The sequence below is a fragment of the Anomaloglossus baeobatrachus genome, chromosome 5, assembly GCF_048569485.1.
Source record: "Anomaloglossus baeobatrachus isolate aAnoBae1 chromosome 5, aAnoBae1.hap1, whole genome shotgun sequence".
In the NCBI taxonomy this organism is placed as follows: Eukaryota; Metazoa; Chordata; class Amphibia; order Anura; family Aromobatidae; genus Anomaloglossus; species Anomaloglossus baeobatrachus.
The window spans coordinates 250,020,477-250,046,655 of record NC_134357.1 but is presented as its reverse complement, the minus strand read 5'-3'; the positions used below and the strand labels follow the sequence as shown (position 1 = coordinate 250,046,655).

Genomic DNA, 26,179 nt, shown 5'->3' with positions numbered 1-26,179 from the left:
GAGGAAACTTTGTGCAGCAGGCCTTCATGGTAAAATAGCTGCTAGGAAACCACTGCTAAGGACAGGCAACAAGCAGAAGAGACTTGTTTGGGCTAAAGAACACAAGGAATAAACATTAGACCAGTGGAAATCTGTGCTTTGGTCTGATAAGTCCAAATTTGAGATCTTGGTGTCTGTTCAATGCAGAAAAGGTGAACGGATGGACTCTACATGCCTGGTTCCCACTGTGAAGCATGGAGGAGGAGGTGTGATGGTGTGGGGGTGCTTTGCGGGTGACACTGTTGGGGATTTATTCAAAATTGAAGGCATACTGAACCAGCATGGCTACCACAGCATCTTGCAGCGGCATACTGTTCCATCCGATTTGCGTTTAGTTGAACCATCATTTATTTTTCAACAGGACAATGACCCTAAACACACCTCCAGGCTGTGTAAGGGCTATTTGACTAAGAAGGAGAGTAATGGGGTGCTACGCCAGATGACCTGGCTTCCACAGTCACCAGACCTGAACCCAATCGAGATGGTTTGGGGTGAGCTGGACCGCAGAGTGAAGGCAAAAGGGCCAACAAGTGCTAAGCATCTCTGGGAACTCCTTCAAGACTGTTGGAAGACCATTTCTGGTGACTACCTCTAGAAGCTCATCAAGAGAATTCCAAGAGTGTGCAAAGCAGTATTCAAAGCAAAAGGTGGCTACTTTGAAGAACCTAGAATATAAGACATATTTTCAGTTGTTTCACACTTTTTTGTTAAGTATTTCATTCCACATGTATTAATTCATAGTTTTGATGCCTTCAATGTGAATCTACAATTTTCAGAGTCATGAAAATGAAGAAAACTCTTTGAATGAGAAGGTGTGTCCAAACTGGTCTGTACTATATATATATATATATGTATTTGTCTATTTAATCCACATAAAGGTAACAGATACAGTCTAGTCCATAATATGATGTGCAAAGTGACCACCAAATGGCCACTGATGGACGTTTTCCTCATTCTTATTTTCTTTACAGTTCCATATAATAGGGTTTCTATATAATAGCAAGATTTTATTAGTAAAATTTCACTTTCAGTGAGACAATTAAAACCAAGCTGTAGAAAAAATCTGCCAAAAAAAAACAACAAAAAGACCGAAATGTGCTTCTTGAAAATCAGTAACTGTAAATGAAGATACCTTATATTAACTCAAAATTGCAAAAAAAAAAGGCATTTTTAAAATGTACTTTCTAAACCAGATGACCTTTTAAAAGTACACTCACATGGATAGGTTATGGGTCTGGATGGGAAATCTACGTTATACAGTAACAGCATTGGAAGAAGTTTTACAAAACCTCATCCATAAGCTGCGGGTAAAATCCTCAGTGCAAAGTGACTGTTGCTGCAAATTTGACAATGGCAGTATTTCAATTTATATGCAGCATTTGGACGTGATACAAATATATCTCAATAAATAAGAATATCATAAAAAAGTTAATTTGTTTCAGTAATGCAATACAAAAAGTGAAACACAGATATTATATAGAGTCATTACACAGAGGGATCTATTTCAAGTGTTTATTTCTGTTAATGTTGATGATTATGGCTGGCAGCCAATGAAAACCCAAAAGTCATTATCTCAAAATATTAGAATAATTACCACAAAACACCTGCAAAGGCTTCTTAAGTGTTTAAAATGGTTCCTTAGTCTGGTTCAGTTGGCTACACAATCATGGGGAAGACTGCTGACTTGACAGATGTCCAGAAGGCAGTCATTGACACACTCCACAAGGAGGGTAAGCCACAAAAGGTCATTGCTAAAGAAGCTGGCTGTTCACAGAGTGCTATATCCAAGCATATTAAGGGAAAGTTGAGTGGAAGGAAAAAGTGTGGTAGAAAAAGGTGCACAAGCAACCGGGATAACCGCAGCCTTGATAGGATAGTTAAGAAAAGGCTATTAAAAAATTTGGGGGAAATTCACAAGGAGTGCACTGCTGCTGGAGTCAGTGCTTCAAGAGCCACCACACACAGACGTGTCCAGGACATGGGCTACAAGTGCCGAATTCCTTGTGTCAAGCCACTTATGACCAATAGAGAATGCCAGAAGTGTCTTACCTGGGCCAAGGAGAAAAAGAACTGGACTGTTGCTCAGTGGTCCAAGGTGTTGTTTTCAGATGAAAGTAAATTTTGCATTTCATTTGGAAATCGCGGTCCCAGAATCTGGAGGAACAGTGGAGAGACCACAATCCAAGCTGCTTGAGGTCTAGTATGAATTTCCACAGTCAGTGATGGTTTGGGGAGCCATGTCATCTGCTGGTGCAGAACCACTCTGTTTTATCAAGACCAAAGTTAACGCAGCCATCTACCAGTAAATTTTAGAGCACATCATGCTTCCTTCTGCCGACAAGCTTTTTGGGGAAGGAAATTCATTTTCCAACAGGACTTGGCACCTGTCCATGTAGCGCCCCATGGGGCAGATGGTTAACCTACTCGTTGCCGGGACGTTTCGGGTCAGGTCAGGCACTGTCACAGGTGGCATTGCCCTTTTCCGTTGCCCCAAGGCGTACAGTAATCGGTGAGGAAGCGGGGTATTTGGAGAGAATTTGTCGTCACACCACATGTCGTATGCGGCCAGGGATTAGCCGCCTCTGCAGGGTTCTATGCTGAGGCTGATAGTAATGCAGCTCAGGTGTGATCACTCCCCAAAGGCGGAGTGTGTCCCAGGAGAATGGCGAGGGTTGTAGTGGTGCAATGGGGTGCAGGGCTGGGACGCCAACAGAAATTAGACAACACAAGGTGGTAGTGTCCTCTTTATCTTTACTGGTCAGGTGTTATGGTTCAGGTTTACCATGGTCCGGTCAGCCAAGAAGCAGTGTGGGTCGCTCCAGGCCTTGTGGGTTGGAGGTCTTTCTTAATGAGCTCTTGGTGGGAGCCGCTGCAGCCTGAAGCAGCACAGTGTCCCCTTCTCTCTCTCTACTTGAAGATGATTGTCGCCTGTGACGGGCAGCATGACCCAGTTATGGGACCCGCTTGTATTACTGCGATCGCGGGTTCTGGATTGCTGCTGCGTCCTGGAACTATAGTGGGCTAGGAATGTAGAATTTCTTGCCATCTGGGTTTTGCTACTGGGCCGTTAGCACCCAGTAAACGAGGACCCCGGTGTCCCGTCCTTGCGCTCGGTCCTGGACAGCTCACACAGAAGCTCTCAAACAGCGACCGCTCTTTCTCCTCGCCAACACTATTCTGCCTGACTTCTTTCCTGTTCACTCTGACCCCTCCCCCAGGTCAGCATGTACAAAGAGGCTCCCTTCAAAATAGGTTATGAACTCCCCCTGCTGGCCTGGAATAGGAGATGTTGCATGTGATGTTCCTGACAAAGAGAGGTCCCTACGCTGCGGTCCCTACGCTGCCTCCAAGCATAGCATTGATCCCGGAAAGGAGAGCAACGCCACTGTGGCTCCCGTGACCACTGGGGTACCACAACCAAACTGCCAAAAGTACCAATACCTGGTTTAATAACCATAATTTCACTGTACTTGATTGGCCAGCAAACTCACCTGACCTAAACCCCATAGAGAATCAATGGTGTATTGTCAAGAGGAAGACTAAAGACACCAGACCCAACAATGCAGACGAGCTAAAGGCTTCTAGCAAACCAAACTGGGCTGTCATAACACCTCAGCAGTGCCACAGGCTGATCGCCTCTATGCTACGCCGCATTGATGCAGTAATTCATGCAAAAGGACAAAGTATTGAGGCATTTACTGTACAGACTTTTCAGTAGGCGCCAACATTTCTGAGTTTAAAGTAATTTTTTTAGTTGGTCTTGTATAATAGTCTAATTTTCTGAGATAATGACTTTTGGGTTTTCATTGGCTGTAAGCCATAATCATCAAAATTAACAAAAATAAACACTTGAAATAGATCTCTCTATTTGTAATGACTCTATGTAATATATGCGTTTTCCTTTTTGATATTGAATTACTAAAATAAATTAACTTTTTGATGGTATTCTAACTTATTGATGTGTACATGTATATGTATATGATTCAGTGCAGATTTGTCTCATGTGTACTTACCCTATCAAAGATGTAAAATTTTCTATTAAATATTTCTCTCTTTAAAGGTTGGATTTGATTCTGTCAAAGTTTTTACAAAAAGGACAAAAGCCTTGGGAAAGATCCATAAACTTATAAAGAAAGGAAAGCTGACAACTACAAAGGTGAGTTTGCAGTTCATGTTTTTCTACTAGTATCAACCAATCAGATAACAGCTCTCTTTTCCCAAAAAATCTATGTGGAATTACTCTACTTTCAGACAACAATTGTGTATGCTCAGTTCAGAAGTAGCGAGACTCCTCAAAAGTGGCATTCTTGTTTATTTATTAGTATGTTCAATATATTAGCGCTTTCAGAAGCAAAAATGTAGGTACAATGGTGCCCAGTACAGTTCTAATAGTCTGACACCTTTGTAGTGAAAACTGATTTTTTTCAAACAGACCTACAGTATATATCATTCTGCTCAGTTCCTCCTTCTCTATATTGTAACACTCACCGCTGGAGATGGTAAGGTGGAGAGCCGAAGTGGACCCACTAGAACACAGAGTGGACCTTGGCTTACCCATTAGTGGGAGGGGCTTCACTAAGCACCCACTGAGAGGCAGACGCTAGGTGCTATTCCCAGGGCAGTGACTGGGACTGTGGTAGCTGATCCCCAGGGCAGGGGCGGACACAGGTGTGGAATAGCAAAGTCTAGTGTAGACAGGGACCACCAGAATGGCTAGGGCAGATAGCACGGCCAGGACGGACAGGCAGAGTCAATAGCGTAGACAGGGAACACCGGGATGGCTGAGGCAGATAGCAAGGTCAGAACAGACAAGCAGAGTCACAAGTGTAGACTGGGACTACTGGGACGTCTGAGGCAGATAGCTTGGCCAGGATGGACAGGCAGAGTCACTAGTGTAGACAGGGACCACCGGGATGGCCGAAGCAGATAGAATGGCCAGGATGGACAGGCATCGGGGTTACCCACGGGACCGGGAAACAGGAATAGAAAAATGTACACTGTCACGAGCATAGACAATGGACAATGGGACTTGACAACTAGCTAGCTAGGGAACAAACCACTAACTAACTAACCATGTTTGCTCAGGCACCTCCCAAAGTGGGAAAGTGTAACCAGTGACTCTGAGTGATAAGCTGTGAGGCACTTCCAGGAAATGTCATGCTGGCCCGTTAAGAGAAGGGTAGCTGTGTGCACACACACCCTAGGCGCACTCTCTGAGGACCTGTGCGGCTTGCACAGGCCCCTGGAGGTGGAAGCAGGAGAGATTCTCCTGGAGGACCATAAAAGCCAGGTAGCACAGTGTGGGCTAGACGCGGCGGTGACTGAGTCGACATCCTCGCTGGGAGGAGGACGAGCAGGTCAGGGACGCCGGTGCTACAAATACCATGCTATGCACAGATCAAACTGCATGTACAATGTAACAGCTTCTCTTTAAAGGTGAAGTGGGTACAGGCAAGTATAGACAGGAATATCAGTGTTGCAGCTATAGTATTAAAACAAAAAACACAGCAGTTGGATTTAAGTGGTTGGGGATGTAATGAATAAATATAGATTACTTTTTCATTTTATGCCATTGCCTGACTTTACTCAAATTTATTATAAACTCAAAAGCAATATATTTACTTTTATTTTGTTAATAGCAAATGGTGACTACTAGATTGAGCACATGTGGCAAAGAAAAAATATTTTTTCAGAATGGAACATATTTTAATCAACCAGTTAGATGCGTCACTGTCTGCGTCTTTTTTTCAGAATGGTGTAATCAGTCCAGTGGGTATAGACAACCTAGGATATGAATCAGAAGATGACCCTGAGGATCCTCAAGGACCTGAGAATGACGGCATTCAAAGAAAGGAAGTTGAGATCCAAGTAGACTGGAATTCAGAGCTGCCCGTCAAAGTCACCGTCCCAAAAGTGTCCATCCACAGTGTTATTTTAGATTTTAGTCAGATAACCTTTCTAGATGTGGTGGCTGTGAAAGTCTTAAAGCTGGTAAGTCCACTTAATGTGTAATATTTCATGTAGGTTTTTTATGGAAACTGATCACCTCAATCAATGTATTTTTTCATGCAGATATTTAAAGAATTTAAAAGAATTGATGTAGATCCTTATATTGCTGCTTGTGATGGTAAGTAGAAACAGCCTTTTTCTGCATTTTTTAAATTTATTTATTGATTTATTTATTTTTAAATAATCCAGGACTAAAAACCCCATTAAATATTACAGAGGTCTTTGATTTAATGGGTTGTCTGCGTTATGCTGTAGTGGATGGGCCTCCAGAGCGAGAGACACTTTCTGTTACCGAGCTTCACTTTGGCTGAGATAAGAATCTTGATTTTATTGGGGAATCTGACATTGGAAAGGCCTCAAGGTGCCAATGGTTCCTTTTAAAGTTTACACATACATAAAAAGTGTAAAAAAAACTAGCCTTGTTACAACAATACACTGGAGAACAGGCTAATAAAATATGTAGGGGCAATTGAAGTTGACTTGGCTTACAGATGAGTACATGTGTGTTTATAGAAGTAAAGTATATGTTTCAAAAGTATAAGGTATAAGGTATCTATAACGTAAAATAATTTCCTAGTTTTGTAAAGTGCCAGGGGGGGATGTCATGGGCAAGGGTTGCAGTCCTCAACCCACCTCGGCACAGTACAGACACGGGGGGCAGAGTGGTGTATAGAGTAAGTGTGGAGGTGGTCCCTTTCTGCAGCTGCACTTCCGGATCTTCTCAGGGTCTTCTCAGGATCTCATTCATTACAATCGGCCTTGCACACCGCAATGTCAGAAACTAATCCACCACCGGTTAAAACTCTCATAACTTCACTGAACAGTTGGTTTCCAGACAGTTTCCATTTCTTTAAGGCAGACTTTTCATCATCATCATTTTCAAACATTTTTCTCCATACCAAACCCGGCTCTGCAGCTATGGCCACCAAGGGACGATTTATCCTCTCCTTTCAGGAACAAGGGACACCAACCTTCTCCACTACTTCCATACTGGAATTATGCCTCTCTGCTGAAGGGCTCACACTCCACTGCATCCTCCTTTTCTCCTTTTTTCTTTCTCTATCTCTTCTGAGCTGACACCTCCACACTAACCGACTCCACCCTGCTTCATCCGACCCTGCAGGTCCTTTCACTTGTCTCACTCTTTCCCTATGTACCTTAAAACATGAAGGTCCTGCCTTATATCTCCTCCTGTGCTGGGAACCGTTCCTCCCCCAGTTTAACCCATGCCGTCCTGTCACTCAGACTGCATTCCCTAACACTAAGGGACCAGGAACTGTGACACCTAGTGGCAGCCAACCAAATTACCCAGGGAAAACACATGTAAGAAAAATACAGTACATTAACATATATGCATGAAGAACATTGTAGAAATATGTTATATGCTGTATGGCCTCTAGGGGTCTCACTACTTGTGTCTGTGCACCACAAGCAAGTGGGAACTCGCTGGTACAGCAGACAGAGTGCAGGCAGCAGAGAGAGATGTAATGGGCGACAACACCACCTAATAAAGAGCCTGAAGATACCCACAGAGTGTGATACATGAAAGACACAGCAAACAGAACATGGTGGCAGCTGGGCACAGAACCTTCATGTGACATCTGCAAATCCTCAGAGCTTGTGTGTGAGACTGGGACTGTACAGAATACCATTGTAACTGTGAGTACAGATTTCCTGCCATTACTACAAGATGGAGACTGGTCTGAAGCCCCCTCAGATATTGGATGATCATGTAATCTATTCCAGACATGGAGACACTGGAAAGAGGCGTTTACTCTGTATGTGGATCTGACAGTGGCCCCCAGTGATGGCAAAAGTAAAGCTGTTGTATTACTTAATTGGGGAAAAAGGCAGAGAACTAGCCCAGACCTTACTGCCAGACACAGACCGCCTCGTCCTAGCAGACATTGTGGAGGCATTTGATAAGCACTGTGATCCCAAGAGAAATGAGACTGTGGAGAGATACAAGTTTTTCACAAGACAGCAGGAGGATGGTGAAAATGTAGACAGATATGTGACAGAGCTGAGGACATTGGCTGCAACATGTGGCTTTGGGGAATTCAGAGATAGCCTCATAAGAGACAGAATTGTATGTGGCATCAAAGACACTCGCCTCAGAGAAAGGTTACTCAGAGAGGAAGAGATGACCTTAGAGAGATGCATGCAAATCTGCAGGGCTGCAGAGCTGACAAAACACAGCCTGAAGATGATGGTAGGCACTAGTGATAATGATGATGATGATGATGATGATGATGATAAGGTACATGCAGTATCTTTGAAAGGAAAGACAAGACCAAGCTCCACTATAAGCATGATCCACTGTAAATATTGTGTTAAAAGACATGAGAGAGACAAAACCAAGTGTGCAGCATATGGCGAAACCTGCAGGTCATGTGGCAAGAAGAATCATTTCTCAGCTGTCTGCAGGCTGGGAACAGGCAAATAGCATAGACAGGTCCACACTGTGACACCAGACACTGACAGTGCAGAGGACAATTAAATGGCTACAGCTGCGTCCTGCAACAGAGAATATCAATGTAATCAGGCAGCCAATAGTCAAGGATGGCAAGCAGCTCTATGCAACCTTCCTGTTGGATAAGAAGCCCATAAGATTTCATCTGGATTGTGGAGCAAGCTGCAATGTAATTCCATGTGCTCAGCTGAACAAACAGGTTTCCATTGAGCCAACGGACAAGGACTGGTGATGTACAACAGAAGTGTTCTGAAACCTTTGGTGACATGTAAGCTCAAAATACGGAACCCATGTAACAGGAAAAGTTACAGAGTTGAATTTACCGTGCTGCATGGTGGGAACCATGTACCAATACTGGGAGTAAAAGCAGTGCAGTCAATGGACTTAATAAAAGTACAGTCTCAAAACATTATGTCTGTTGAAGCTTCCCAGGATATACAAAATCCCAAACTAAACGCAGAGCACAATTTGGATGTTCAAAAAATAAAAATTGAGTATGCTGATTTATTTAATGCAACCACTGAAAGTAGAGCTACAAGATTTACAGAGAAGAGGCATGATAGAACCAGTCCAGAAGAGTACAGATTGGATCAGCAGTTTGGTCATAGTGCAGAAACCATAAGGCAAGTTAAGAATATGCATTGATCCTAAGCCACTCAACAAGGCGCTGAAAAGAAATAATTATCCAATGCCGACATTGGATGATGTTCTCCCACATCTATCAAAGGCTAAAATATTTTCTGTATGTGATGTCAAAAATGCATTCTGGCATCTGGAACTGACTGAAGAATCAAGTTTATTGACATTTTCTTCACTATTCTTCACCAGCTGAGACTGCCCATGGGACTAAAACCTGCTCCGGAGATGTTCCAGCAGAAATTGATGCAGGATTTGGAAGCACTTCCTGGGGTAAAAACAGTAGCAGATGATATCCTCATGTGCCGCCCCCACGCCCGCAGCAGCCAGGCTGCTCGGATCCGGACCCGCTGTGTGGCTCGAGGGATCCTCCAGACCCGGGGGTCACGCAGACACGCTGAATGAAAAGGGAGACATAGTTGTACGGCCTGGGCCATATTCGGTTCGTGACTCCACCCACGGTGTGTGGAGAAGTGGGACACCACCGCTGCTGTTGTGGGATACCCGGGGGAGATGTAGTGGCAGTCAGATGTTAACCCCTCCGTGGGTAGGGATGGTTGCCCCGGGGCCCAGTGTCTCTGTGCAGGGTATGGCGATGGCAGGGGCTTGCGCGCCCGGATGGACCAGGGGATATTTGGTTACTCAAAATTAAATAATAGACAAATAAAGAGAAAGAGTATGCCACAATAGGGATCACCAGAAGAAATGTTTTTTTAGAAAATTGAAAAAACTTTATTATATCATAAGTGTACAAAATAATGGCTCAAGGGACAATCAAACAGAGAGCACAAGGATTAATGTACAAAGGGAAACACACATTGAAACATTAAAAACATTTAAAACAAATGCCCAAATAGGGTATGGTTACTGAACACGCTAACCCCAACATGAATGTCAACACTGTTATGTGTGAAATAGCAGTTCTCAGATATAATAAACTAGAAGGTGGCCCGATTCTACGCATCGGGTATTCTAGAATTTACGTATTGTAGGATTTTTGTTATATATATATATATATATAGATGTTGTTGTGTGTAGTTACCAAGTGTTTGTGTAGTGCGCTGTAAATGTTCTGGGTGTTGTCTGGGTAAGGCGGGGGGTGAGAGCGGTGTTGTTTGTGTGTTGCGTTGTTTGTGTGTTGCGTTGTTTGTGTGTTGCGTTGTTTGTGGAGCGCTGTGTGTCTGCAGCGTTGTGTGTGTGTGGTGCTGTGTGTGTTGCGCGGTTTGTGTGGGTGTGGAGTGCGTGTGTGTGTTTTGGGGGGAGGTATGTTTTGTGCAGTGTGTGTTGTGCGGTATGTGCGTATATTTGTGTGTGCCGCGGTGTTTGCGTGTTGGGTGTTGTGTGTGTACGGCGTTGTCTGTGGGTGTCTGTGTAGGGCGGTGTTTGTGGTTCCCAGTGTGTGTGTGGTGTGTTGTGCGGTGCGTGCGTGGCGGTGTGTGTGTGTGTTTTGGGGGGAGGTGTGCACCCCCCATCATGCTCCATCCCCCATGCTGTGCACCCCCCATCGTGCTCCATCCCCCATGCTGCGCACCCCCCATCGTGCTCCATCCCCCATGCTACGCACCCCCCATCGTGCTCCATCCCCCATGCTGTGCACCCCCATCGTGCTCCATCCCCCATGCTGCGCACCCCCCATCGTGCTCCATCCCCCGTGCTGCACCCCCCATCGTGCTCCATCCCCCATGCTGCGCACCCCCATCGTGCTCAATCCCCCATGCTGCGCACCCCCATCGTCCTCCATTCCCCCATGCTGCACACCCCCCATCGTGCTCCATCCCCCATGCTGCGCACCCCCCCATCGTGCTCCATCCCCCATGCTGCGCACCCCCCATCGTGCTCCATCCCCCATGCTGCGCACCCCCCATCGTGCTCCATCCCCCATGCTGTGCACCCCCCATCGTGCTCCATCCCCCCATTCTGGGCACCCCCCATCGTGCTCCATCCCCCACGCTGCACCCCCCATCGTGCTCCATCCCCCACGCTGCACCCCCCATCGTGCTCCATCCCCCACGCTGCACCCCCGCATCGTGCTCCATCCCCCATGCTGCACTCCCCATCGTGCTCCATCCCCCATGCTGCACATCCCCCATCGTACTCCATCCCCCATGCTGCACACCCCCCATCGTGTTTCATCCCCCCATGCTGGGCACCCCCCCATCGTGGTCCACCCCCCATCGTGGTCCACCCCCCATGCTGCAATCCCCATCGTGCTCCATCCCCCATGCTGCGAACCCCTCAGAGAGGAGTATAATAGGAGGAGTATAATGGGAGGAGAATAATGGGAGTAGTCCTGGGGAAAGAGGAGTATAATGGGAGGAGTAGTCCTGGGGAAAGAGGAGTATAATGGGAGGAGTAGTCCTGGGGGGTGGTGTACAGGTGCCCAACGTGTGCGGGGTGCGTGGCCTCGTGGGCATCGCGTGCGGGGGCGTGGCCTCGCGGGCATCGCGTGCGGGGGCGTGGCCTAGCGGGCATCGCATGCGGGGGCATGGCCTAGCGGGCATCGTGTGCGGGGGCGTGGCCTAGCGGGCATCGCGTGCGGGGGCATGGCCTAGCGGGCATCACGTGCGGGGGGCGTGGCCTAGCGGGCATCGCGTGCGGGGGGTGGGCCTGGCCAAACGGTTAATCCATGTGGGGGGCGGGGCCGAGCCAAGCGGCCAATCCGTGTGGAGGGGCGGGGCCAGGCCGAGCCCAGCGGCCAATCCGACGGTTGTCACTGTAAGGACACAATTTTGGAGCAAGACAGACAGACAGACAGACAGACAGAATAAGGCAATTATATATATAGATAGAGCCCCACTGAGGATTTTACATTCAATATCCTCTTTTAACATGCATTATCCTGTATTGGTCACTGTAAAGCCTGTATCAGGTCTGAAAATTCATCAAAAAGATGGTACAGCTGAAGACCACTGTTTTGTAGCATGGAATGCAATACATATATTTAAATCAGTGGTGAATTAGTATCAAACATACCACATGTGGAAAAGACTATTTCATTATTGATATTGAACCTTATCTTTCATAGGCTGGCCAGTCACTCAACAGTACAAAACAGGTACATATAAGTCAGCATAGGTTTAGTGAGGCATCTCAACAGATATCAAATTAGACCTTGAAAATCATCACCTATTGGGTCCAGATCATCAGCCCAGGTAGACAGTGATATACACAAGGGGAGGGAGGGAATAAGATAGTACAATTTCCCACATCAGAGTCCCCAATGATCCTGACCCAGTCACCAATGGGTTAAACACAGAGAAACCTCACAGGCCCATGACACTGTAGTCACTTTAACCCCGAGTGAACTGACTAGCCTGTTAGTGATACAGGGAGGGAACAGCCATGCCAGCAAGCATTCATCACAGCTCAAAGGAAAATAGCATGTTATACTAGCAGTATAGTTACCAGATGTACCTCAGGGGCAAAGACCTAAATAGGTACTGGCAAGAAGACAGGGTCCCTATTCTAATGCATGGGGGAAAAAACAAACAAATTACAGGGGTTATCATGGTGAACCCAAAATTAAATAATCACACAAGTCTTTTGGTAAACCAAGGTGCTGGTGGCCGGCCGCCGCGGCCGGTTGTACTCTGGTCCCCCACCCAGGCTGGTGGTCGCCGTCTTTTCCTCTGCACTGTTGTGGTTGTGTGTTTAGACTTCCCGGTATGGAACACGGGAGTCCGCTCCCGGCTTTCTGTGTGCCTGAGGAGCCGTGCCCGCTATTGCTGACCCCTGGGATCTATGGGCCCTAGCGGTTGCCCTATCCCTCTCTGTGGGTGGTTGTCTGCTTTTGGGACTTTGGTTGGGACAGGACCTGTAATACTGCCCTTAATCGGTTGATTAGCTAAGCCGTTGGTTCCGGTCCTGGCTTCAGGGTCCGAGTACCCCCTCTGTGCACGGTTTCTGGTCGGGACTGATGTGTGTGGAGTACAACGAGTTCTGGGCATGGTAAATTATCTCTCCAAATTTTGCAAGCATCTGTCAGATATGTGTGAGCCTCTGAGACAGCTAACCCACAAAGATGGGCTCTGGGAATGGACAGAAAGTCAGGAGGCTGCTTTCCAGTCAGTAAAGAAGGCGAGAAGTGGTGGTACAATGTGATGCTTCAGAAAAAGGCCTTGGAGCCACACTAATGCAGAACAAACATCCAATCATGTTTGCAAGGAGAACCCTAACAACAACAGAGCAGGGCTGTTCTCAGATTGAGAAGGAGCTACTGGCTATGGTATTTGGATGGAGAAGTTTCTCCAATACACCTATGGTCGACAAGTAACAGTGCAGTCGGATCACAAGCCGTTGGAGAGCATTACAAAGAAACCACTACTAAATGCCCCAAAGAGACTACAGCGCATGCTGTTATGACTTCAGAAATATGATTTTGACATTTGTTACTGTCCAGGAAGAGACTTACTGATTGCAGATACTCTAAGCAGAGCGTACCTACCTGTCACAAATGATGAGGAGGAGGCCGACATTGAAACCTTCAATATGTGTGACTACCTGGCAGTGTCAAAAGATAAGTTAAAGCAAATACAGACTTTCACAGAGAAGGATAAAATTCTCCTGATCTTAAAGACTGTCATCTTGCAGGGCTGGCCAAAGTATAAGCAACATGCGCCAAGGGAAGTTTCTCCATTCTTCCACATAAGAGATGAACTGTCAGTGCAGCAAGGAATCATCTTTAAAGGAGACATAGCTGTTATACCAGAAGCTCTTAGAAGAGACATATTGTAAACACTGCACTCTTTTCACTTAGGCAGGGAAGGATGTCTATGGTAAGCACGAGAATCTATTTATTGGCCAGGAGTGAATGACCACATTAAAAACTATATAGTACAATAGGAAATATGTGCATCCTGCAGTGATAAGCAACAAAAGGAGACATTGCAACCTCATGAAATTCCACAGAGGCCGTGGTCAAAAATTGGAACAGACATGTTCACATGGCATGACAAAGAATACCTGATTACAGTGGACTATTTGTCTAACTTTTGGGAGGTTGATTTGTTACAGGACACAAGGGCAAGAACAGTGATTAAAAAACCCCTCAAGGCCCATTTTGCCAGGTATGGCATTCCGGATATTGTGTTCTCTGACAATGCTGCTCAGTTTACTTCAGAAGAGTTCAAAATTTTAGCAAGAGATGGGAATTTGAACACCAGACGTCTTCTCCAAGGTATCCGTAGAGTAATGGAAAAGTCGGCAGTAAAAAAGGCCAAAAGACTCATGCAAAAAGCAAAACAGGCACATACTGATGCATATCTGTCTATACTGGATCATAGAAACACACCCACCCAAGGCATAGACAGCAGTCCGGCACAGAGACTCAGAGAGTAGGCGTACAAAGACACTCTTACCAACTGCTAGTCAGCTGTTACAGCCAAAGTTGGTGGGAAACATCAAAGCTCAACTAAAGAAAAATCAAGATAGGCAAGCTTTCTATTACAATAAATCTGCAAAGGATCTGCCAGATCTCCAGAGAAATGACAAGATATGGCTGCAGCCAAGCAGCAAATATGACAAACACTGGCAAAAGGAAAAGGTTGTCCAGAAACTAGGACCTCGGTCCTACAAAATTGTAACAGAGGACAGTAGAAGCCAAAGGAGAAATCAAATATCTGAGGAAAACGCAAGAACGAGATGATTCATTGCCTTTTGAACAGTATCCTGATACCCAAGACATTGAGGCATCAAGTACAAGCCAAGTACCAACAGTGACTGCTGACCTTCAGGGTGAGGATGCTAGCCAGAGACAGGCAATATCAGAAGGCATATTACCAGAATCAGGAGAACTATCAGAGGTGGACATTGACTCTTCTTATGTTACCAGGGTGGGCAGAATGATCAGAAAGCCTGCGCACCTCAAGGATTATATCTAACTGTATATATTGAAATTATCTCTTACTTGGTCAGATAACTGTTGTGTTTATTATGTTTAATTGTTCTTCCAGTTAAAAGAGAAAGGATGTAGCAATATGATATATGGCCTCTAGGGGTATCACTACTTGTATGTATGCACCACAAGCAAGTGGGAACTCGTTGGTACTGTAGACAAAGTGCAGGCAGCAGAGAGACATGTAATGGCTGACAACACCACCTAATAAAGAGCCTGAAGATCTCCACTGAGTGTGATTTCTGAGAGACACAGCAAACAGAACAAACATCTTTCACTAAAATAAAACCAATTTGCCATATCATATTCGGGGGCGACAGGGTACTGGACACCATCTTAGGCTATGTTCACACACTGCGTTTTTTACCCTTGTTTTTGGTGCGTTTTTGCTGCAGAAATTTCTTGAGAAAATGGTTGTACCTTTCTGCAGATATCCCCCAGCAAAACCTATGGCAAAAAAAAATAGCTGTGCGCACACTGCGTTTTTTTCTTAAGAAAATTCTTTCAGTAGATTTTTTTGAGAAAAATAATGTGCATGTCACTTCTTTTCTGCAGCTTTGCGTTATTCACTCCATTGACTGTAATGTAATCATGAAATCATGCAGGGAATAACGCAGGTAGGAAGTTATGTGCGTTTCATTGCGTTTTCCTGCTTTATTCCCGCGTAATTTTGCGTTTTTCGGGACATAGTGTACATCACTGCACTGCGTTTTGCAAGGAAGTGATGTGACTAGGAGAGGAAGAGAAAGTTCTTCCATTTTCAGTGGTGTAGGAAGTATACATATATAATGCACAGACACATAGAAATCTAATGTACATATTAAAAATAAAAAAATAAAAAAGCGTGTGCTCCGCCGAATTTTTACCGTTCAGCCAGGTAAGCACACAGCGGTGGCCCGGTATTCTCAGGCTGGGGAGGGCGAGGGCCATGGTTAATGCCCCCCCCCTCCCGCAGCCAAGAATATCAGCCCGCCGCTGCCCCGAGAATGACGCATCCATTATGAGACAGTCCCGGCGTGTCCCCGGCTCTTCCTGTTGCCGTGATGTGGTGGCAATCAGGGTAATAATAAGTTAACAGCAACCAATAGCTGCCGCTAAGTCCAAGATTAGTAATGGCAGTGTCTATAACAAGCCATTACTAACCTGTAAGTGACAATAAAAACACACACACACCCCGAAAAGTTCCTTTATTTGGATTAAAAGACGAAAAGCCCCCACTTTCTCCACTTTATTAAACCCCAGAACACAGCTCCGGCGTAATCCACAGCGATGTCCCGCGGCGCTTCCAGCACTGCTCCAGCCGTGTCTGACAGTTCTCCACGCAGCCTCGTTCAGTGAGCGAGTGCTGAATGCGGCTCCCTGAGCGAGGCTGCAGAGGTAACTCCATGTCATTTCTCACATCGGTGATGTGAATACATTACCGGCTGCGAGAACTGAAGTTTGTCCTCAGTGTGTCACAGCTGATTGATAAATACTGTGGGGTGGGGAACAAAAACATCATAAATAAAGCTGGAATATCTATCCCTCTATTATATATCTATGTATCTATCTATCTATGTATCTATTATCTATGTATGTATCTACGGTATGCATTTATCTATTATCTATGTATCTATCTATGTATGTATCTATGTATCTATCTATGTATCTATTATCTATGTATCTCTCTATTATCTCTATATCTCTCTCTCTATTATCTATCTATCTATTAGCTCTCTATCTATCTCTCTATCTATATATTATCTGTTAAAGTAGCTGTAAAAGCATTAAAAAACGCAGGGACCAACCTACAGAAAAAACGCACCAAAAACGCACCAAAACGTGGTAATAACACATGCATTATTGTAACGTAGGTGCGCTAATCCTTCACTCTCAAGAAATTTCTTGAGAAATTTCTTAAGAAAAATCGTTTTTCAAGTGCGCACATAGCCTTACAATATGACTGTTCCTTCACCACTATTACCATGGATTCCATGTTGAGATTGATCTAGAGATTCCTGTCAGCAGAACAAGAAACTAACTCATACTATTCAATAAAGTAGGAGAAGGGTTAATCTTCTGTGCTGCCACACAATTCAAACGATATAGATTATCACAGTCCAAATGACGTAGATTATAATATGATTTATTAGTCAACATGTTTCAAAGCCCTCAAGGTTTCTTCATCAAGACAATCAGATGATTGTCCTGATGAAGAAACCTTGAGTGCTTTGAAACCTGTTGACTAATAAATCATATAACAATCTACATTGTTTGGACTGTGTGGCAGCAAAGAAGATTAACCCTTTCTCCTACTTTATTGTTTGATCTCCTTCTGCGGCGGCCTACAGACATTTATGGTGGTTGTGAATGTCACAATCACATGAGGTGAGCCTCTGCTACAAACTCTGTACTATTATACGTTGGATAAGACCCTATTTGTGTATTTTTTTCTTTCCAGCTATATTTGATACTATTCATTAAAGCAAAATAGTAATTTACACATAATTAATGGCTGAATCATCCATCGATCAACAAACAGAAATCTATGTGTAACAACTATGGTGACAAATCTAGAGATGACAGCAGAAACTTGGAGGAGGCTAAATGTTCCAATATGGCAGCAGTCAGAATAGGGATAGTATCTGTTCTTTTCAATGAAATTCATTAGTAAAGGTTTAGCTCCTCTAATTAATTCCTATTATGGACTTTATAGTCATCTGAGGAACCTAGTATCTGGAAATAATCACTTCTTTCTTCTACTCAGATAACATGTTTAAGAAAATGGAAATCTGCAATTTCTTTGATGACACCATCAAGCCTGATGTGTTTTTCTTAACGGTTCATGATGCTGTCTTGCACATAGAACATACACAGCAATTTAGAAATGGGCATGACCCCCTGCTAGAGAAGGTATAAAAATGAAGACTGGAGAACATCTTAAAAGCTACAAATTATGCTGGGAACATTCAATCTAACAGATCAGGGTGGTTCCATCCTGATGTAGTTTGTTATGTAGCCACTGCCTATTTATAATTAACACTTAAAAATGTGTTTTTTTTCTTTGAAAGATTTCACTAATGAAGGAATCAAATACTCCCATTGACGATCTGATTGTCGATCCAGCATACCGGGATCTACAAGAACCAGATGAGGTGAGAAGACTCTTATGTTTGCTTGATATTATTTCCAAGAATCATATAAAAGTTTATTACAATCATAATCATTGGTATGAAGCTAATTACGGAATCCATGTAGTATCTGAATTATTTAACCCCAGACCCCTGAGCCTGTTTTCAAGTTCCTGACCTGGCTGAACTCAAAGACCTAAGGCTTTTTTTTATGAACAAAGGCCTTTTTCTCGCCAATGTTGTTCACAAATTTGCCTAAGGCCTGAAACACACATCCGTGAAAAAACACGCACATGTGTTACGTCCGTTTTTCGGGTTCATGTCCCATTTTTGTGTCCGTTTTTATGGTCCGTGTGGCATCTGTGTGAACTGCGTATGCTAGCCGTGTGTGCGTGTGGAATGTCCGTGTGTGCGTGTGAAACTTAACTGACGTGTGTGTGTTGTCCGTGTGAAATGTTCCGTGTGTGTGATGTACAATGTATTTGCTACATACACGCAGACAGCAGACAGCGACGCGCGCTGAGAATGAACTCGGGTGAACTTCACCCGACTTCATTGTCATCCCGCGGCTCTGTCTGTGTCGCGTCCTGATTAGCGGTCACCCGTGAAGGACTCATCGGTGACCGCTAATCCCCTGAGTGAGTGAAGTGAGCAGCGCGATCAGCGCTGCCGTCACTCAGGTTACGCGCGGCTAGCTGGATCCTCCACCCGAGACCGCAACTCACCTGTGACTTCATCGCTGTCACTCGGGCAACTTGCTGTTACAGTTGGAGGATTCAGCGGTGGCCGCGAGTGACCTGAGTGACGTCATCGCTGATCGCGCTACTCACCTCAGTTGCTGCGTGGAGCTGTCAGGAGCGGCGGTGTTCTTCTGCAGCTCCTGTCACCTTCATGTAACAGAGCTGGAAGCGACGCGGAACCTCCGTGGATTATGACGGACATGGATGGGTATTTGGGGCATAATAAAGTGGTGAACGAGGGTTTTTTTTAGTGTTTATTATTTCAAATAAGGGATTTTACGTTGTGTGTGTTTATTTACTGTAATTTACAGATTAATCATGGAAGGTATCTCGGGGAGACGCCTGCAATGATTAATCTAGGACTTATTGGCAGCTATGGGCTGCCATTAACTCCTTATTACCCCAATTGTCAACGCACCAGTGCAAATCGGGAAGAGCCGGATAGAGTCCCAGAACTGTCGCATCTATTGTATGCGGCAATTCCGGGCAGCTGCTGGCTGATATTGTTAGGCTGTGGGGCTCCCCATAACGTCGAGCTCCCCCATCCTGAGAATACCAGCCTTCAGCCATGTGACTTTACCCTGGCTGGTATCAAAATGGGGGGGACTGCACGTCATTTTTTTTAATTTTTTTTTTAATTTTTTTACTGCACAGTATAGACCGGCCCACCGGCGGCTGTGATTGGTTGCAGTGAGACAGCTGTCACTCAGTGAGGGGGCGTGCCTCACTACAAGCAATCATAGGCGCCGGTGGGCGGGGAAAGCAGGGAATACGAGATTGAATAATGTGCGGCCGGCTTTTTCAAAATAGTAAAAGCCGCCAGAGTTTATTGAACAGCCGCGCCGGTGATCGGGGAACGGTGAGTATGAGAAAGGGGGGAGACTGACCGACAGACTGTGAGAGGGGGACAGACAAGACAGAGAGACCGACCGACAGACAGAGACCGACCGACGGACTGAGGGAAATTGACCGACATAGACAGAAAAAGAAAGAATGACTGACATCGCTACAAAAAAGCACAAAACGTACACGGAGCATACAGAGATGCATCCGTGTCATGTTATTGTGCGCACATACCCGTTGACTTTCATGGGGTCCGTGTGTGCGTGTTCTGTGCTGAAAACGGACATGCTTCCGTGATTCCGTGCAAAACGGAAACACATATGGATCACGGACACGGACACACGGACCTTATGGAATCACGCACGTGTGACCTCAATGATAGATTAATATGTGCATTTGTCCGTGTCTCCGGTACATACGGAAACGGGACAAACACTTACGTGTTTAACAGATATGTGTTTCAGGCCTAAATCTGTTAGTGATCACTTCTCCTTTGCTGAGACAATCCATCCACCTCACAGGTGTGGCATATCAAGAACAAAAAACAAAAAAAACAATGTTATAGAAAAAATAATTGTTTTTTCATTGCTATATTCAATGAGCTATAGCCTATTTATTTTTTATCTGATTGAGCTGAGTCAGCTTGTTTTTGCAGGATAAGAAGTTTTTAGCAATAGCATTACTATTTACATGCAACATTTTGAAGGCGCATTATTCAACTTTTTTGCGGTAGTTTGAGGATAAAGCATAGTTTCTTGCCACATTTTTTTTTACAGTGTTCACTGAAAGGGTTAAGTAGTTTGGCTGTTTAATAGATCAGGTCCTTTTGTACAAAATCTATACTTTTTCATTTGTTTTTGCTTTTACATATTTTCTTGTATTTATTTGTGTACATTTTCTTCATTTTTCTGTTCCTTATTTTGTGATTTTTTTTATTAATATTTGACTTTTTTCACATTTTTACCTAGTTCCTATATTTGAATTTAAACTTTATTACTTTGATCACTGGTGTAATGCACTGTAAGGCCATGTGCCCACGGGAGATCATATCTACGGACATTTCTGCAGGTATTTCTGCAGGTTCACGCAGCAACTCCCCGGAATCCGCAGCTATACATTGCTGCAGTATTTCTGTGGAGTTATTGCGGTAAACCTGTGGAAACAGTGTGGATTTCGTGCACAATTTCCCGCCCTGTATATCCATAGTGGAAGAGCGAGAATTCCGCAGATAATTTCGCATGAATAATGGACATGCAATTACATGCGGCTGCGGGAAATCCGCAGCATTATCCACAGCCGCAAATACCGCAGCATTGATACAGCATTCCCCAAATCCCATAGGATAACATGGGGAGTGTCTGTACTTGCGTAAACCCGCAGATTTATCTGGAAAATCTGTGGGTTTTCCGTGGCAAAATCCGTGGTTACTTTCTCCCGTAGGCACATGGCCTTATGCACATGCACTGCAATGAATTACCCCTGTCAATGTGATACTAACGGAACAGTTTTTAGACCATGCTCCTCTCATGGACCAAAAGGCCACTATATCCAGTAAACCTGGAGGTCATTAATTGATGGCAGCCCTACTCCCTCTCCCAGCCTCCTAAATGCTGCATTCACTAATATTATTATTTATTATTATAGCGCCGTGCAGATACAGACACGACTGCACAAATCTAAACAAATATACATCTTCAGTTGCAGCACGCTATTGATCACAGCATTTAGGGGCTTAAACAGCCATAGTCAGCATGTGTTCTGGCCTAGCTGAAACAGCAAGAGCTCAACATCACTTAGCAGAGCTCCCAGCAAGAATTGTGCGGGCACAGCCTATGTGCCCACATGATTGCCATGACATACCGTCATTGGTCCGCAACCATTTTCCAACCGTGATGTATAGGTACATCAAATGTTGTGAAGGCTTTAAAGTAATTGCCTCCTCTAAACTATCCTAAAAGTAATACTTACAACTTCAGCAAAGCCGCACATTTTTTGTTCTTGGGTCTTTAATATGTTCAGATTTTGTATGAGTTCTGAAGTTGTTGGTAGGGTATATGGACTGATATCTTTTATTTACTTTGGCAGGCAATGAGAGCACTGGCATTCTGATGAAAACGAAGATCACTGCTATTATTAACTCGACATTCCTCTGGACTCTATAGTTATTAGTATGTTTTCAAGTTTTACCCTTAGACCATCAAAGTAAGCCCTACCAAGTCAGAAAGTCCTGAGTGCCTCACTCCACAAATCTGGACAGACCTATCCTTTGTGTCTTGTGAATCTCTCAGAATGGGCTGGCACAAATCTAACCAAATATACATCTTCAGTTGCAGCACACCGAAAGCTAATTTTTAAAAGGAATTAAATTTCGGTACACATTCATTGAAGGTGTATACATCTTTCATTTGAATGATATAAATAAGACGGAATACAAGATAGGCAAAATAATTTCACATTTAATATACTGTATAGTCTAAAATGATACTCAACAGTAGAAGATTAGCAGTAATGGTAAAAATCATACAGAATAACCAGTGAATATAGAAATACCTTGCAAAAAGTGCTAGATTAACATATCTAATGGTATAACCCATATATAAGGTATATAAAGTGCAGGTACCAGAACCCTAGAGCAAAAGTGTCATGTTTAAGTACTGAGATTAGGTGGAATGGGGAAAATCAGCGAAGTTAAGCAACACGCATCACCAGAATTTTCCCTGAGGAACTTGGAATTTCTGGCCATTAGTCATGGGCAAGCACTACAATGCTCGAGTGTGCAATAATCAAAGTAAGCAGATCGGACACTTGGATGAGCTCGATTTGAGTACTGAGTATAATGGAAGTCAATGGGGAACTCAAGCATTTTTCAGGAAGCTTCCAGAAAAATGCTCGAGTTTCCCATTGACTTTAGTTATAAATAACATTTGGTCATTCAGTTCTCCTAATCATTATTTTCATATTTTACTGTCCACTTGAGTTGATATAAATTAACTAAGCTGTGGAAAAAAAACAGATGCCCTTTCAATAAATTAAGAGTACTTGGTATAAAGCAACCACTAGTGGGCGCTGGGACTCAGATGGAGGAAGGGCTCCTGAGTGCAGGAATACAGAGGCCCACTAGAGGTCACTAACACAAGTGTAGGGATAATCAGTCAGCCAAGGTCTGTGCTGAGATGTCACGTTTGTACTGAGGAGTAAGCAAGCCAAAGTGAAAGAACAAAACAGAGGTTGGAGGCTGGGAGAACAAGTAAGCACAGGGGAGGGAGTGGAGGTCGGAACACAGAATGGGACCAGGGTCAGAAAAACAGGGAAGACAGACCGGACAGGAGAGACAGAGCTCAGGGAGAACAGGTACGCACAGAGGAGGGAGTGGAGTTGAGGACACTGAACTGTACCAGGGTCAGGTGGGCAGGTAGGTAAGACCGGACAGGAAGGACGGAGGTGTAAGCCTGATAGAAACCACAGACTCAGACTAACTGTAAGGGGAATCTAGAGAAAAGCCACTCACAAAGCAGGACCCCAAGAACTCTGCAACCCTTTAACCCCTTTACAGGGATTTGGAATTACACAGACCCTCAGAGATCGCTACCTGTGGTAGGCTTTAGTCCGTGGTCGTCAGGCAGGGTCAAAAACCAGGAGATGCAAAACAGGCAAGGGCGTAGTGAAGAGACAAAGCAGAGGTCAAATCCGGAACTGGCAGCAAGGTACAAAAACAACAAGAAGGAGGGTAGTCAAACAACAAGCAAAGGGCAGCACACAGGAATCACAATACAAACAGCACATGAGCCAGGAGAACAGAACTATCACTGGCAGTGGTCATGTGACAGGAGGGGGAATAAGAAGGGTGTGGTGTCTTCCCATAGGCTGCAGGTGAATGTTGGCCACTTCAGCCGGGAGACACACGCCACCTACAGTCAGCCATTGGTACTGCAGGTTCCAGGGAAACTCAGCCTAGTGGATGAGCGGAACCTGTGCTCCGCAGAGCCACGGGCACCGACTCCTCTCCCATCACCAGCACTATCCATGGTGGGAACATGGCGTCATCTGGCGATCGGAGCAGAAGTTGCAGGAGCGGACTCTGGTGGGGACGTGACACTGTGCTCCGCAGAACCACGGGCACCGACTCCTCTCCCATCCCCAGCACTATCCATGGTGGGAAGATGGCGTCGTCTGGCGATCTGAGCAGAAGTCGCAGGAGCGGACTCCGGTGGGGACGTGACAGGAGGTCAGGGAGAACGGTTCCTGGTAGCGGGACTAGATCAGAGTACACTCACAGGAACCAGTTGCACACTGCAGAGCAGGAACTATTACTGGCGGCGTGACCTCCGGAATGAGGCATGACAGAACAGGCCCTTCCCCTCAGATCTAACCTCGAAGACAACATACATTACCTGGCTTAGCAGAGTCAGAGTTATACTAAAATCATTACACTTGGCACAGGAAATTCAGTTATTGTCTTGGGTGGTGACATGCCTCGACAAACCAAATTTTTGTGCTATTCATGAGCTTTGATGGAGCTTTTACTTAGACATATGTACTGTAGCAATATACTGAAGGTCCCAGCTAAGGTGGCTATTTAGATACAATTTATTTACATCTAAAATATCCCTATTACATGGCCACATGTCCTAGAAATAAGTTCACTTTAAAAAGCTGCTCTTTACTTGATACGGTTATTGCAAATTGTGAAGATGTTTTAGGATTGTGCCAATAAAAGAAAGAAATGAACAAGAGACCTCATAAAGAATAATGGAGTAGGGCAGCATTCTCTTATTCTGCTTTGACATATACCAATACCATTATAGACAAGATTGGTCAAACTGAGGAATTGTTGATTTCATTATAAGACTCGGTGTTGTTCGAGAAGAAAGTGACATTAGCCGAGCTAAGAGACTGAGACCATCGTGGCTAAGTACAAAAGTCGTCAATGTATTTATCACTACATTAAATATATTGAAATTGAGATCAGCCATACCATTAAAAATGCTGCCTAATATCATGTAAGCCATCCTTGTACCAACAAAACAGCTCTAACACTTTGAAGAATGGACTCCATGAGACCTCTGAAGTCCAGATAATAAACATCTTCACATACACATTAGATGGTCTACCAGTCCCACTGGAATCATTTTGTTTAGCTTACTTTAATATGTATAACCCCCTTAAAGAGGACCTATTTCTTCCTGCACAACTTCATGAGCAAAATGGAGGACAAAATATATGCCTTTTCTCAAATGTACAGTACAGACCAAAAGTTTGAACACACCTTCTCATTCAAAGAGTTTTCTTTATTTTCATGACCCTGAAAATTGTAGATTCACATCAAAAAGGCATCAAAACTATGAATTACCACATGTGGAATAAAATACTTAACAAAAAAGTGTGAAAGAACAGAAAATATGTCTTATATTTTAGGTTCTTCAATGTAGCCACCTTTTGCTTTGATTACTGCTTTGCACACTCTTGGCATTCTCTTGATGAGCTTCAAGAGGTAGTCAACAGAAATGGTCTTCCAACAGTCTTGAAGGAGTTCCCAGAGATGCTTAGCACTTATTTGCCCTTTTGACCTCACTCTACTGTCCAGCTCACCCCAAACCATCTCGATTTGGTTCAGGTCTGGTGACTATGGAGGCCAGGTCATCTGGCGTAGTACCCCCTTTCTCTCCTTCTTAGTCAAATAGCCACAGCCTGGAGGTGTGTTTGGGGTCATTGTCCTGTTGAAAAATAAATGATGGTCCAACTAAACGCAAACCAGATGGAATAGCATGCTGCTGCAAGATGCTGTGGTAGCCATGCTGGTTCAGTATGCCTTCAATTTTGAATAAATCCCCAACAGTGTCACCAGCAAAGCATTTCCACACCATCACACTTCCTCCTCCATGCTTCACAGTGGGAACCAAGCATGTAGAGTCCATCTGTTCACCTTTTCTGCGTCGCACAAAGACACGCTGGTTGGATCCAAAGATCTCAAATTTGGACTCATCAAACCAAAGCACAGCTTTCCACTGGTCTAATGTCCATTCCTTGTGTTCTTTAGCCCAAACAAGTCTCTTCTTCTTGTTGCCGCTTGTCCTTATCAGTGGTTTCCTACCAGCTATTTTACTATGAAGCCTGCTGCACAAAGTCTCCTCTTAACAGTTGTTCTAGAGATGTGTCTGCTGCTAGAACTCTGTGTGGCATGGACCTGGTCACTAATCTGAGCTGCAGTTTCTGAGGCTGGTGACTCAGATAAACCTATCCTCCCCAGCAGAGGTGACTCTTGGTCTTCCTTTCATGCGGCGGTCCTCATGTGAGCCAGTTTCTTTGTAGCGTTTGATGGTTTTTGCCACTGCACTTGGGGAAACTTTCAAAGTTTTCCCAATTTTTCAGACTGAGTGACCTTCATTTCTTAAAGTAATGATGGCCACTCGTTTTTCTTTATTTAGCTGCTTTTTTC

At 44.5% G+C, this 26,179-nt stretch overlaps 1 protein-coding gene across 1 annotated transcript in view; it reads left to right on the top strand.

Moving 5' to 3' along the window:
* LOC142311164 (pendrin-like) overlaps nt 1-25,031 on the top strand; it is a 173,241-nt gene extending 148,210 nt beyond the window's left edge. The window contains exons 15-20 of the mRNA XM_075349343.1: nt 4,100-4,195; nt 5,791-6,030; nt 6,112-6,166; nt 17,797-17,942; nt 18,101-18,184; nt 21,829-25,031. Coding sequence (XP_075205458.1) covers nt 4,100-4,195; nt 5,791-6,030; nt 6,112-6,166; nt 17,797-17,942; nt 18,101-18,184; nt 21,829-21,852 — 645 coding nt within the window. The 3' untranslated portion in view covers nt 21,853-25,031. The remainder of the gene's footprint in view (nt 1-4,099; nt 4,196-5,790; nt 6,031-6,111; nt 6,167-17,796; nt 17,943-18,100; nt 18,185-21,828) is intronic.
* The last annotated feature ends 1,148 nt before the right edge of the window (nt 25,032-26,179 follow it).